We start from the raw sequence: 15058 nt of genomic DNA on the forward strand, positions 1-15058 counted from the left end.
ATAGACAGAACTTATATTTTATAAATTTTTGTATCTTTAAAAATATATGCTAAATAAAGAATATTATGCCCAATAATGATTTAATTATAAGTTATTTGGCAAGGGATTTAGCTGCACCTGAATTTTAAGATATACACTAATTTCAAGCCATTATATGACCTAGAAAATTCTAAAAAGCTTTAACCTGAAAATCTGAACTTAAGTTCTAATTATAGCTCTGATGTCTGTTACCATGAAAATATTTATTTTTTATGATGAATGTAATATTTACTAATTGTGGAAAAATTACAATATGGATATAGATAAAATAAACCAGTACTTTATACACTGCTTGAAGTTGAAAGCATGAAACTTGAAACAAAAAGCATTTCTGTCATTTAATATTCTCTTATGACATGTAAACATATCTTCTATTTTCTTGGATGTCTTTTTTTCATTTTTCCCCCACTTCACTTGATAAATACATATAAAAATTCTGATTAAAAAATTATTAGAGAAATAATGTTAGGAAAGTTAGCTGAAAAGAAAGTATCTTTTACTGTTGCACTTAACAATGTTATTGCTTTTATAAAAATAATATATGCTAATTAATGAATATCTAATACTAGAGAAAAGAACAAAGAAGAAAGTAGTAAGTCTCTAAACCCAGTACTATTAAAATTTCAGGGCTTCCCTGGTGGCTCAGTGGTTGAGAATCCGCCTGCCGATGCAGGGGACACAGGTTCGTGGCCCGGTCCAGGAAGATCCCACATGCCGCGGAGCGGCTGGGCCCGTGAGCCGTGGCTGCTGGGCCTGCACGTCCGGAGCCTGTGCTTCACAACGGGAGAGGCCACAGCAGTGAGAGGCCCTTGGTGTTCACTCTTGGTGTTGTATATTCTGTGGGTTTGGACAAATGTATCATAATATGTATCCACCACTATTGTAGCAAACAGTATTTTAACCACCCTAAAAATTCTCTGTGCTCTGACTCTTTATTCCTCCCTCTCTCCCAAACCCTGATCTTTTTAATGTCTCTATAGTTTGCCTTTTGTAGACATGTCATACAGTTGAAACATTACCATATGTAGCCTTTTCAGATTGGCTTCTTTCACTCAGTAACATCCATTTAAATTTCTCCCATGTCTTTTCATGGCTTGATACCTCATTGCATTTTGGCACTGAAAAATACTCCATTGTCAGTTTATTTATCCAGTCATATTCTGAAGGACATCTTTGTTGCTTCCAAGTTTTGGCAACTGGATTGTCTTTTCATTTTCTTAACAATTTCTTTCACAAAGCAAAAGTTTTTAATTTTGATAAAGTTCAATTTACATTTTTGTTTGTTTTTTCATGGATTGTGCTTTTGGTAATATAACTAAAAAGTCATTTTCAAACCCAAGGTGACATAGATTTTCTCCTTTACTTTCTTCTTCTTTATGTTTTACATTTAGGCCTATGATCCATTTTGAACACATTTTTGTATAAGATGTGAAGTATTTGTTGAGGTTCACTTTTTGCATATGGACATTCAACTATTATGGCACCATTTGTTGAAAAGACTCTCCTAACTCTCCTGAATTGCATTTATACCCCTAGTGCTTTTATCTCTGAGAAAGAAAAAATTCTTAGAAGCAATTTCATTTAGTTTATCCCAGTGACACTTAAAGCAAATGTGTTTAGTTTAAAAGCAATATATGTAAGATAGTTACCTTGCTTATAAATGTAGTAACATATTTAATAAACATTGAAATTCCAAATATTATAGGGAATGAGGAAATAAAAATTGCCTCTTGGCAATCAGACTGAGAAGTTCTAAGCAGAATATAAACAGTTTTCAACAGGACACAGAACCAAAGTTTCTAACAGAAACTAACTGAACTGCAACAGCAAAAGTGATTAACATTCTTCCTCTGCTTGATTGCTGCCTTTACAGAAGCCAACTATATCCTAACTTTAACCCTCTGGGTTTCCTGTGAAAAAAATGAATAAAATAGCCAATCACCAAACTGCCCCTTCTTCACTGATCCTTCCTTAGAACCACTCACAGCACAAGTCCAAAACCTATAAGAGGTCTCTCCGTACTCCCCCTTTTTGAAACACTCTTAAGGTCCTTTGAGATGCATTCTTGTTTGCTACATCATGCTAAATAAACCTAAATTTGTTTCACTATAGATATATTCCTGATGTGTTTAGCTGGTGGGATCCCAGACAAAGCATGAGATGTTTTTGTTTATCTATAGGGCAGTGGAACTCAACCAGAGGGAGCTTTTGCTCCCCACAGGACATTTGCTATGTCTGGAGATATACTTGATTGTCACAATGGGTTGGGAGAGTACACTGCAGTGATGCAGTGATTAGACAAGGTGAACAAGTATCCTTGTTTACCAGGAACTGAGGAGATTACTGAGACATGGGGCTTTCAGTTGTAAAACTGGGACAGTCCCAGGTAAACTGGGATAAGTTGGTCACCTTATAGGTAGTGGCCAGGAATGCAGCTAAAATATTCTACAATGCACAGGACAGCCCCTCCCAACAAAGAATTATCTAGTCCAAGATGTTAATAATAGTGCCGAGATTGGGAAATCCTGCCATACTGGTGATAAACTAAAAAATATTAAAATATACAAGCCTAGTCCATTAAGTTTTCCCAAGTAACCTACCGATATTTTATATTTAAATACAAAAGACAGAGTTTTAAAATACAAAATAGTCAATATAAGAATAATTATTTAAATATATGAAAGAAGCAAGGTAACATTCTAAATAGCCATAAAAAACCCCATGTCATTATAGGAATAAACTTAAAAAGGGTAAACAAAAGAAAACCATAAAAGTTTACAGAAAAACAGCTCGAATGGACTAGGACAAATACTGTAAACTCAGCAATTCTCCTGAAATTAATATATAAACAACACAAAATATGAACAGATCTTTTATTTATAGAATAAAATGTAGAATTTTCCACTGTCTGGATTTCCTGATAACATCCCCATGGTGTCAGTTAACATGTCCCTTGCAGACAGGAAACCTTTTCAGTAGAAGAGTAATGAGGGGAGAACTTGCCCTACAAATGTTCTACAAAGATGTAATAAGTTAATGTGGTTCTAACACAACAAGGTGACCAAAAGAACTAAAATAATCTGAAATAAAGAATGTCTGAATACCACAAATATAATACCAGTAACATTTCAAAACAATAGGCACAACAAACAATATGGAATCCTCATGTCTACATTCTGCCCTTACTCTCTCGGAGCAGCAACTATGTGGTTCAGGGTAAGCCCTGACAGGTCAAAGCCATTCAGGATTACACATCTAACTTGCCACAGAATTACGTTAAAAAATGGGCAGAAATCAAATCTAATCTAATTAGTGTATAGCATTTCTCTGGCCACAAAGACAAGTTGAGGTTGTCCACTTAGAGTGAACTACAGGAATTTTTATTTTTATGCGGTTGCAGGAAATAAGAACCATTGTCTTTCTCTTTATGGTACCGTGTGTCATGAAAGGCTTGGGAGTGGTGCAGTCATTTTGGTATCATACAGAAAGCTGCAGGTAAAGCCAAGAGAACTACATCAAAATAGAGCCTTGACCATTGCATAAGTGAAAACCATAATACAACTTGACCATAAGGTCAAAAAAAGCAATATTTTTTATTTTTAAGGGCAGTTGAGTTACATTCTTGCACATGCAGTAAGGGAAAGACAGACTTCAATAAATGATTTCGATAAATATTTTCTCTTAAATGGCTAAGTACAGCAACTTACCCATTTAGGAGAAAACAAAACCCTTTTCCTTATACCAAAATAAATTCCAAATGTAGTAAATATTTAATGTACTATAATGGGTCCCTAAAATTTCTAGGAAATATTAGTTAATGGTTTTATGGCCTCAGGCTTGGGAAGGACCCAATAAGCATTACACCAAAGTCAGAAAACATACTGAAAACATTAATGAATTTGACTAAATAAATCTTTAAAATTTTCAATGTTTAATACTGTAAACAAAGTTACATGGCAAATATGAAATTGGGAAAATTTTTGCACTATATGAGAGCTACTGATAATCTTAATTTTTAAAGTTCTCATAAATTAGTAAAGAAAAGATAAGAGAAAATCGGCAAAATATTATGAACTGGCAATTTACATGAAAAAATTTTAACCTCAAATGTAAAAAAAATAAAGCATAAGAAATAACAACATTTTTTGGACTACTGAACTGGCAAAGTTAAGAAGAAAATAATGCCCACTGTGCCAAGGATATATTTCTAGTGAAGAATATATTTCTTCCTTGAGTGTAACTTTTCATAAGACTTAAAAATATGCATAAGCCAGGAATTACTGTCAAAAGAACATAATGAATAACGTGTAAAAATACCTAACAAGGATATTCATTTTGTCACCATTTTTAATAATAAAAAACTGAAGCCAACTCATATATGTTCAGTCTATTCATACCACCCCCTATCTTTATTTGGGTGCACCCAGAAAGACTCTGAGACAAGGATTTGAGAACAAGCAGTTAATTTTTAAGATGATTCCAAGAAACACCACAGCAGAGTAGGAAGTGAAACAGAGAAGGAAAGAAAGCCATTGAAGGGTGTGTTGTCAAGCAGTCACTACTGTGGGCAACTGAAACTTACTCCTGCAGAGAAACTCTGGGAGCTGGGGTAGAACACATGCCTTAGAGCCATCCTCCCCAAGGGTGAAGGAATCTGGGGTCTCTTTCCACTCACTCCCCTCAGCTGTTAGTGGAAGGCTGCTGGAGCAGGGGGAGAGGCTGTTAATTTTCTGGTAGTATTTTCGGGCCCACCTGTAGGTAGAGTGGCTTCCTGCAGCCAGGGAAAGCTGTCAAAGAATGCACAAGTGTTGGCAGCTATAAGGTGGGCCTGCATGCACACAAATGTGAAGAGCCAAGGGATACAAATGTGGGGTATCAATAACATCTGCTGCATCCCCCACCTGAAACTCAGTCACCTGCTGCCAAGACAATAAAGCAGCAACATGCTATCGTGGTTAAAGAGCATGGGCTCTGAGGTCAAAGTTCTTGGCAGGAGTCTAAACTCTATCACGTCCTACCTGTGTGATCTTGGTCAAGCTACCTGCTAATAATCACTCTGGTCCCGAGAGTTCTCATCTGTAAAACAGCCACTGAGATACCAGTCTCATATAGCAGGAGAGAATATCAAATGAGATAACATTTGTAAAAAGACTAGCAATAGTAAGCAGATTTTATTATCAATAATATCCAACCCCTCAGTATGGCACACAAGGCCTTCCTCCATGCTCTGCCTACAGCTTTCTTCCTCAGTCTGATCTCTTAATTCCCCTTCATTTTCTCCAGGCACCCCTGTGTTCTAGCCATGCTGAACTGCATATAGTGCTCTGAACACATACACTTGCTGCATTCTAGGGTGGAACTGAAATGCTTTCCTTTCAGCCATTGTTTAAGACTCGATACAAGTGTCACTTCCACTATGAAATCTTTCTGGAATTCCTCAAGTAAAATGAACATTATTTCCTTTCTTACACTGCTGTACTGTATCATGTACATACTTTCATCACACCACTACATATTAGTCTAGTCCTATAATGAGACTCCTTCAGCACAGTGCCTAAGTTTTACTCATTCTCTATTTCTGGTGTCTAGCAACATGCCTGAAGCATCCATTACACATTTATCAAAAAATACAATTATGAACAGGCAAACATTGGAGCTTACAGCCTATGGGGGGAACATACAAACCAGAAAACAAAATAATTACATATTGTGTTAAATGCTATTTAAAAATGAAGTGATAGGGAATGCTTAATAAATGTTTTATGGTTGAATGGTAAATACTGCTTAGAACTTTAAAACATTTTTCCATGAAAACAACACTAAAAATGAGGGCTACGCCTCCACATGTGAAACTATATATCACCATAAAACTATATGATCTACACGACTGTTGAACTAATAGTTCATTCATTTAGTGCTTCATTCATTTTTTTTTCTTTTATTCATTTAAAAACCATTTTCTAAGTACATATTATGTGATGTGTATGAAACATAATCCATCAATACAAAGCAAACAAGAGACAAAATGGTCTGTGCTCTGGAGAGCTTCAGAATTTGGAGGAGAGACAAGAAGAGCAACAATTATAATACAGAGTGATACGTTTTATTCAAGGTGGGGAATGGAGTGTGGTATGGCAGGGACTAGTGTTACGTTAGGAAAACGTGCTAAGGAGGTGAACTTGGGCTGGATTTTAAAGGAAAAAAATGGGAGTCAGTTAACGAGGGGAGAGAGATGACAGGAAATGACAAAGTTAGGCTCCATCTATTAAGCAAAAGAATTTGGAATATGAGGGGCCCTTTAAGCAGGGGAGTGATGTTTATAAACCCAGATTTTAAAGTTTAAAATGAATAAAGACTTTGTGAAGACACATTATAATTCATCCTGAAAAGTAATATAAATTAATTTTTGCATATCTACTGAACAAATTATTTACATGACCGCTTTCCTCCATCAGCAGAGATAACTGGGAGATTAATGACCTTTGTATGTCTTGTCTTGAGCACTAAGTCTAAATGTAATTATAAATTGGATGTAGTGATTTATTTGGTTTTACATATTAGAAGTTACAGCCATGTGAGCTCAGTATACATTTTAAGTAAATAACTTAAGAATTAGTTATATTATTCAAACAGGCCTGTAGCACTGGCAGCAGTTTTTGTGAGAAAATATTTTTCTATATATTAATTCACTTTATTCACATAATTTATAATTAGCATTAGAATTCTTCTAAACTGTAAAATCATTTACAGACATCTTTTCAAAATGTCTTTTTAAATAACTCTATGTTTATAAATGCAGTACAAATGTATTTTCTCCTTAAAATAAAGACTTGCTTTTTCAGGGTGTGTCATTTCTAACAAAAGCACTTTTATGAACTCAATGTTGGGAGGGCATAAATCACAGCTCTGGCCTTTAGAGTCCTCCTCTTTAAAATGAGTGAACTGAGACAATGACCCATGCTGTGCTTTCTCATTCTCTTTCATTCTAATTATCTGGAGCCTAGGCTAGTTGGAAGAAACCTAGATTTTGGTTTCAGGAACACAGAAATTCAAATACAGCCCTGGCTGAAGTTCACAGCATTACTTAACCTCCTTAAATCTGGAAAGTGGGGATATTAAAACCTGCCTAACAGGGCTGTTGTGCTGATTAAATAAGGCTGGTTCATTTTTTTCTTCTTTTCTCAGAAGTAGGCTTAAAGCAAGATTTATTTAGCTATATGTGTCTCACAGACATCTCTGGTAAGTAGAAGTATTTCATATATGTGGCATCTACAATATACTGGCTTAATTTTCTTTTTAAGCTAAAAAGAAAAAATTTGGAGAAATTTTTTGAGTCTTTATAAAACGAAAATGGGTGTAATTCCACACCCCCTCGCGGGCCCCACGTTACTGTTTGCATAAAAATACTGAAGTATCACTTCATGCAAAGCTTTACCGGGGGAAGACGTTCAAGATGACAGACGAGTAAGACGTGAAGATCACCTTCCTCCCCACAAATACATCAGAAATACATCTACGTGTGGAACAACTCCTACAGAACACCTACTGAATGCTGGCAGAAGACCTCAGACTTCCCAAAAGGGTCTTGGTGCTCCGGTGGGGAGTCAGGCCTGTGTCGCTGAGGTGGGAGAGCCGAGTTCAGGACACTGGTCCGAAAGAGACCTCCGAGCTCCACGTAATATCAAATGGCGAAAATCTCCCAGAGATCTCCATCTCAACGCTAGGATCCAGCTCCACTCAACAACCAGCAAGCTACAGTGCTGGACACCCTATGCTAAACAACTAGCAAGACAGGAACCCAACCTCACCCATTAGCAGAGAGGCTGCCTAAAATCATAATAAGTCCACAGACACCCCAAAACACACCATCAGACGTGGACCTGCCCACCAGAAAGACAAGATCCAGCCTCATCCACCAGAACACAGGCACTGGTCCCCTCCACCAGGAAGCCTACACAACCCACTGAACCACCTTTAGCCACTGGGGGCAGACACCAAAAACAATGGGAACTACGAACTTGAAGCCTGAGAAAAGGAGACTCCAAACACAGTAAGTTGAGTAAAATAAGAAGACAGAAAAACACACAGCAGATGAAAGAGTACGGTAAAAACCCACGAGACCTAACAAATGAAGAGGAAGTAGGCAGTCTACCTGAAAAAGAATTCAGAGTAATGAGAGTAAAGATGATCCAAAATCTTGTAAACAGACTGGAGAATACAAGAAGCATTTAACAAGGAGCTACAAGAACTAAAGAGCAAACAAACAATGATGAACAACACAATAAACGAAATTAAAAATTCTCTAGAAGGAATCAATAGCAGAATAACTGAGGCAGAAGAACGGATAAGTGACCTGGAAGATAAAAGAGTGGAAATAACTACTGCAGAGCAGAATAAAGAAAAAGTAATGAAGAGAACTGAGGACAGTCTCAGAGACATCTCGGACAACATTAAACACACCAACATTGGAATTACAGGGGTCCCAGAAAAAGAACAGAAAAAGAAAGGGACTAAGAAAATATTTGAAGAGATCATAGTTGAAAACTTCCCTAATATGGGAAAGGAAATAGTCAATCAAGTCCAGGAAGCACAGAGAGTCCCATACAGGATAAATCCAAGGAGAAACACACCAAGACACATATTAATCAAACTATCAAAAATTAAATACAAAGAAAAAATAATAAAAGCAGCAAGGGAAAAACAACAAATAACATACAAGGGAATACCCATAAGGTTAGCAGCTGATCTTTCAGCAGAAACACTGCAAGCTAGACGGGAGTGGCAGGACATATTTAAAGTGATGAAAGGGAAAAACATACAAGCAAAATTACTCTATCCAGCAATGTTCTCATTCAGATTCAATGGAGATATTAAAACCTTTACAGACAAGCAAAAGCTAAGAGAATTCAACACCACCAAACCAGCTTTACAACAAATGCTAAAGGAACTTCTCTAGACAGAAAACACAAGAGAAGGAAAAGACCTACAAAATCAAACCCCAAACAATTAAGAAAATGGTAATAGGAACATACATATCGATAACTACCTTAAATGTAAAGGGATTAAATGCTCCAACCAAAAGACATAGACTGGTTGAATGGGTACAAAAACAAGACCTGTACATATGCTGTCTACAAGAGACCCACTTCAGACCTAGGGACACATACAGAAAGTGAGGGGATGGAAAAAGATATTGCATGCAAATGGAAATCAAAAGAAAGCTGGAGTAGCAATTCTCATCTCAGACAAAATAGACTTTAAAATAAAGACTATAACAAGAGACAAAGAAGGACACTACATAATGATCAAGGGGATCAATCCAAGGAGATATAACAATTGTAAATATTTATGCACCCAACATAGGAGGACCTCAATACATAAGGCAAATGCTAACAGCCACAAAAGGGGAAATTGGCAGTAACACAGTCATAGTAGGGGACTTTAATACCCCACTTGCACCAATGGAGAGATCATCCAAAATGAAAATAAATAAGGAAACACAAACTTTACATAATACATTAAACAAGATGGACTTAATTGATATTTATAGGACATTGCATCCAAAAACAACAGAATAAAACTTTTTCTCAAGTGCTCATGGAACATTCTCCAGGACAGATCATATCTTGGGTCACAAATCAAACCTTGGTAAATTTAAGAAAATTGCAATCGTATCAACTATCTTTTCCAACAACGATGCTATGAGACTAGATATCAATTACAGGAAAAAATCTGTAAAAAATACAAACACATGAAGGCTAAACAATACACTACTAAATAACCAAGAGATCACTGAGGAAACCAAAAAATACCTAGAAACAAATGACAATGAAAACACAATGACCAAAAACCTATGGGATGCAACAAAAGCAGTTCTAAGAGGGAAGTTTATAGGAATACAATCCTACCTCAAGAAACAAGAAACATCTCAAATAAAAAACCTAACCTTACATCTACAGCAATTAGAGAGAAAAGAACAAAAAACCCCCCAGAGTTAGCAGAAGGAAAGAAATCATAAAGGTCATATCAGAAATAAATGAAAAAGAAACGATAGCAAAGATCAATAAAACTAAAAGCTGGTTCTTTGACAAGATAAACAAAATTGATAAACCATTAGCCAGACTCATCAAGAAAAAAAGGGAGAAGACTCAAATCAATAGAATTAGAAATGAAAAAGGAGAAGTAACAACTGACACTGCAGAAATACAAAGGATCATGAGAGATTACTACAAACAACTCTATAACAATAAAATGGACAACCTGGAAGAAATGGACAAATTCTTAGAAAAGCACAACCTTCCGAGACTGAACCAGGAAGAAATACAAAATATAAACAGACCAATCACAAGCACTGAAATAGAAACTGTGATTAAAAATCTTCCAACAAACAAGAGCCCAGGACCAGATGGCTTCACAGGCAAATTCTTTCAAACATTTAGAGAAGACCTAACATCTATCCTTCTCAAACTCTTCCAAAATATAGCAGAGGGAGGAACACTCTCAAACTCACCCTATGAGGCCACCATCATGCTGATACCAAAACCAGACAAAGATGTTATGAAGAAAGAAAACTACAGGCCACTATCACTGATGAACACATATGCAAAAATCCTCAACAAAATACTAGCAAACAGAATCCAACAGCACATTAAAAGGATCATACACCATGATCACATCGGGTTTATCCTAGGAAGGCAAGGATTCTTCAATATACGCAAATCAATCAATCTGATAAACCATATTAAAAACTGAAGGAGAAAAACCATATGATCATCTCAATAGATGCAGAAAAAGCTTTCGACAAAATTCAACAGTCATTTATGATAAGAACCCTCCAGAAAGCAGGCAAAGAGGGAACTTACCTCAGCATAATAAAGGCCATATATGACAAACCCACAGCCAACATCATTCTCAATGGTGAAAAACTGAAACCATTTCCTCTAAGATCAGGAACAAGACAAGGTTGTTCACTCTAACCACTCTTATTCAACATAGTTTTGGAAGTTTTAGCCACAGCAAACAGAGAAGAAAAAGAAATAAAAAGAATCCAAGTCAGAAAAGAAAAAGTAAACTTGTCACTGTTTGCAGATGACATAGAGAATCCTAAAGATGCTACCAGGAAACTACTAGAGCTAATCTATGAATTTGGTAAAGTAGCAGGATACAAAATGAATGCACAGAAATCTCTGGCATTCCTATATACTAATGATGAAAAATCTGAAAGAGAAATTAAGGAAACACTCCCATTTAGCACTGCAACAAAAAGAATAAAATACCTAGGAATAAACCTACCTAAGGAGACAAAAGACCTGTATGCAGAAAACTATAAGATACTGATGAAAGAAATTAAAGATGATACAAATAGATGGAGAGATATACCATGTTCTTGGATTGGAAGAATCAACATTGTGAAAATGACTCTACTACCCAATGCAATCTACAGATTCAATGCAATCCCTATCAAACTACCACTGGCATTTTTCACAGAACTAGAACAAAAAATTTCACAATTTGTATGGAAACACAAAAGACCCTGAACAGCCAAAACAATTCTGAGAAAGAAAAATGGAGCTGGAGGAATCAGGCTCCCTGACTTCAGACTCTACTACAAAGCTACAGTAATCAAGACAATATGGTACTGGCACAAAAAGAGAAATATAGATCAATGGAACAGGATAGAAAGCCCAGAGATAAACCCATGCACATATGGTCACCTTTTTTTGACAAAGGAGGCAAGAATATACAATGGTGAAAAGACAGCATCTTCAAAAAGTGGTGCTGGGAAAACTGGACAGCTACATGTAAAAGAATGAAATTTAGAACACTCCCTAACACCATACACAAGAATAAACTCAAAATGGATTAAAGACCTAAATGTAAGGCCAGACACCATCAAACTCTTAGAGGAAAACACAGGCAGAACACTCTATGACATAAATCACAGCAAGATCCTTTTTGACCCACCTCCTAGAGAAATGGAAATAAAAACAAAGATAAACAAATGGGACCTAATGAAACTTAAAAGCTTTTGCACAGCAAAGGAAACCATAAACAAGACCAGAAGACAACCCTCAGAATGGGAGAAAATATTTGCAAATGAAGCAACTGACAAAGGATTAATCTCCAAAATATACAAGCAGCTCATGCAGCTCAATATCAAAAAAAGAAACAACCCAATCCAAAAATGGGCAGAAGACCTAAATAGACATTTCTCCAAAGAAGATACACAGATTGTCAACAAACACATGAAAGGATGCTCAACATCACTAATCGATAGAGAAATGCAAATCAAAACTACAATGAGATATCTTCTCACACCTGTCAGAATGGCCATCATCAAAAAATCTACAAACAATAATTGCTGGAGAGGGTGTGGAGAAAAGGGAACCCTCTTGCACTGTTGGTGGGAATGTAAATTGATACAGCCACTATGGAGAACAGTATGGAGGTTCCTTAAAAAACTACAAATAGAATTACCATATGACCCAGCAATCCCACTACTGGGCATATACCCAGAGAAAACTCTAACTCAAAAAGAGTCATGTACCACAATATTCATTGCAGCTGTATTTACAATAGCCAGGACATGGAAGCAACCTAAGTGACCATCGACAGATGAATGGATAAAGAAGATGTGGCACATATATACAATGGAATATTACTCAGCCATAAAATAAAACGAAATTGAGTTATTTGTAGTGAGGTGGATGGACCTAGAGTCTGTCATACAGAGTGAAGTAAGTCAGAAAGAGAAAAACAAATACCGTATGCTAACGCATACATATGGAATCTAAAAAAAAAAAAAAAAGGTTCTGAAGAACCTAGGGGCAGGACAGGAATAAAGAGGCAGACGTAGAGAATGGACTTGAGGACACGGGGAGGGAGAAGGGTAAGCTGGAACGAAGTGAGAGAGTGGCCTGGACAGATATACACTACTAAATGTAAAATAGATAGCTAGTGGGAAGCAGCTGCATAGCACAGGGAGATCAGCTGGGTGCTTTCTGACCCCCTAGAGGGGTGGGATAGGGAGGGTGGGATGGAGATGCAAGAGGGAGGAGATATGGATATATATTTATATGTATAGCTGACTCACTTTGTTATAAAGCAGAAAATAACACACCATTGTAAAGAAATTATACTCCAATAAAGATGGTTTAAAAAAAAAAAAAGCTTTACCAGGTTGGGAGGAAGCCCTGTTTTTCACTTGCTAATTCCGTGGTGCAGAATAAAAACAAATAATGATTTGGTGTCTAGCACACTACTTAGGCAAGCATTTACATCTAATATTTCATGTTTAACACTTCGTCATTTCAACGTTAAAAACAAAATTATTGCAGCAAATATCGCCAAATAAAACCCTATTCAATTTGAATTCTTTTATTTTACAAGTCTCTGCAGCTGATAAATACTTTCATCAAGAAGGATGGGCCAGAGATTCACTCTGCCAGGTCCTTGCGCCTTCTAATGCCACCGATGACACAAAAGTGTCCCAGACGCTCCCCACCCCCCAACCTCCGCCGCCGGGTTTTCTTGGGCAGGCTAGAAGCTCCTCGCCCGCGGAGCTCTCACCTGCACGCCCTGCTGCTGGAGGGTCTGCGTGATGTAGTCCAGGCGGCGGCAAACGCTCTTCTTGGCCTCGGCTGCCGCCTCCTTGGTGCTGCTCATCTGCACGACCACCTGCGCCCGGTCGGGGGTCGCAGACACCTCCGCAGTGCCGCTTACATGCACCTCGCGCGTGGCAGTCTGGGCCTGCGCTGAGGAAAGAGGGCGGCGGAGGACGGGCAGAGTCTCTCCGCCCGAGAGCAGATAGTTCTCCCGGCCCCGGTCAGCCCAGGGAACCAGTTCCACGAATACCCGGGACTGAGGGGCCTGTTGCACCGACATAGTGAAGGCAGCTGGGTTTCCATAGCAACTCAGAGCCTACGGCGGCCGCAGGGGCCCAATCGCTTAAGGGCTTGCTCCTGCGCGGCGCAAAGAATGCCGGGATGAGCTTGGAGGTCCAGGAGCTTGTGGCGTGAGGTACTTAAATCCTTGCGGAGCGTCTTAACGCGTCTCCTTTACAAGTTGTTGGCTGAGCGGGTCGCTCTGGTTTTTAACTTGTTTACCTTACGGCCTTCAAAAACCGTAGCGAGGTTTCTCTGCGGCCTCCCTGTCAGTGAGCTCCTATTTCCACACGCTCCGTCGGCCTCGGCCGCCACGTACCTTGCCTCCTCGGAAGTTTCCTGATAGGCCCCGCGGCTCTTTTATCTTTCTCTGATGCCAGTCTGGGATTGTCAGAGCTTTGTCTTTCCTTTTGTCTGACTTTACCATTTCACTTGGGCACAGCTTTTTGGACCGCGCAGCACCATGGATCGCCGGAGATTTGTGTTGGAATGAATTGCTCTTTACCAGTTTGATCTTGGAAGTTTATGATTCCTCGAATCTCAGTTTCATCGTCTATAAAGTCGTGTTGATAATACATTCACATTTGCAGTGTGGTTATAAAGTGTTTGCCATATGGAAAGCAGAAAATAATGGATAGTAGTAATAGCTAAAGCTTTGGCGTGCTTTTCAAGTCTCTCGAATTTTCTCTAAAATTCCTGAAATGGTTCTGGCCTTGAATAAGTACAGGCGAAACTCAAGCGGTAGCAAAGCACATACAACATGGACATTGCAGGGCCTGTACTACTTAGTTCTTGTCTATACCCTTTGCTTGGCACAACAACAGAATCCTTAACCCAGTGACCTGCATTAAGTAGGTTTTCTTCTTACCAATAAGTAATGATGTACAAAAGTAGCCCTCCTATACCATGAGGAAAAAAAAAATTTTTTTTGGATAACTAATTAAAAAAAAAAAGGACAACTATTCTCTTGAAAGGAGCCTGAACAAGCCAACTGACAATCTTCAGGTAGTTTCTTCTCTATCATTTTTCTTTTAATTCTGATTAGTATAATTCAATTAAATCAGATGGTACCCCCCCACCTTCATTTGGCTCATTACTGGGTAAAGTAGTTTTGTATATATTTATTTTGATGTTTA

The 15058-nt window shown here is 37.9% G+C and overlaps 1 protein-coding gene across 1 annotated transcript in view; it reads right to left on the minus strand.

The window, feature by feature from the left end:
* The window catches only part of IRAK1BP1 (interleukin 1 receptor associated kinase 1 binding protein 1), a 38553-nt gene extending 24614 nt beyond the window's left edge, over positions 1-13939 (minus strand). Inside the window, exon 1 of the mRNA XM_081250660.1 lies at positions 13609-13939. Within this exon, the coding sequence (XP_081106786.1) occupies positions 13609-13923 (315 nt within the window). The 5' untranslated portion in view covers positions 13924-13939. The remainder of the gene's footprint in view (positions 1-13608) is intronic.
* Positions 13940-15058: the final 1119 nt, after the last annotated feature.

Source organism: Mesoplodon bidens (assembly GCF_964165515.1).
Source record: "Mesoplodon bidens genome assembly, chromosome: 12".
NCBI classification, from domain to species: Eukaryota; Metazoa; Chordata; class Mammalia; order Artiodactyla; family Ziphiidae; genus Mesoplodon; species Mesoplodon bidens.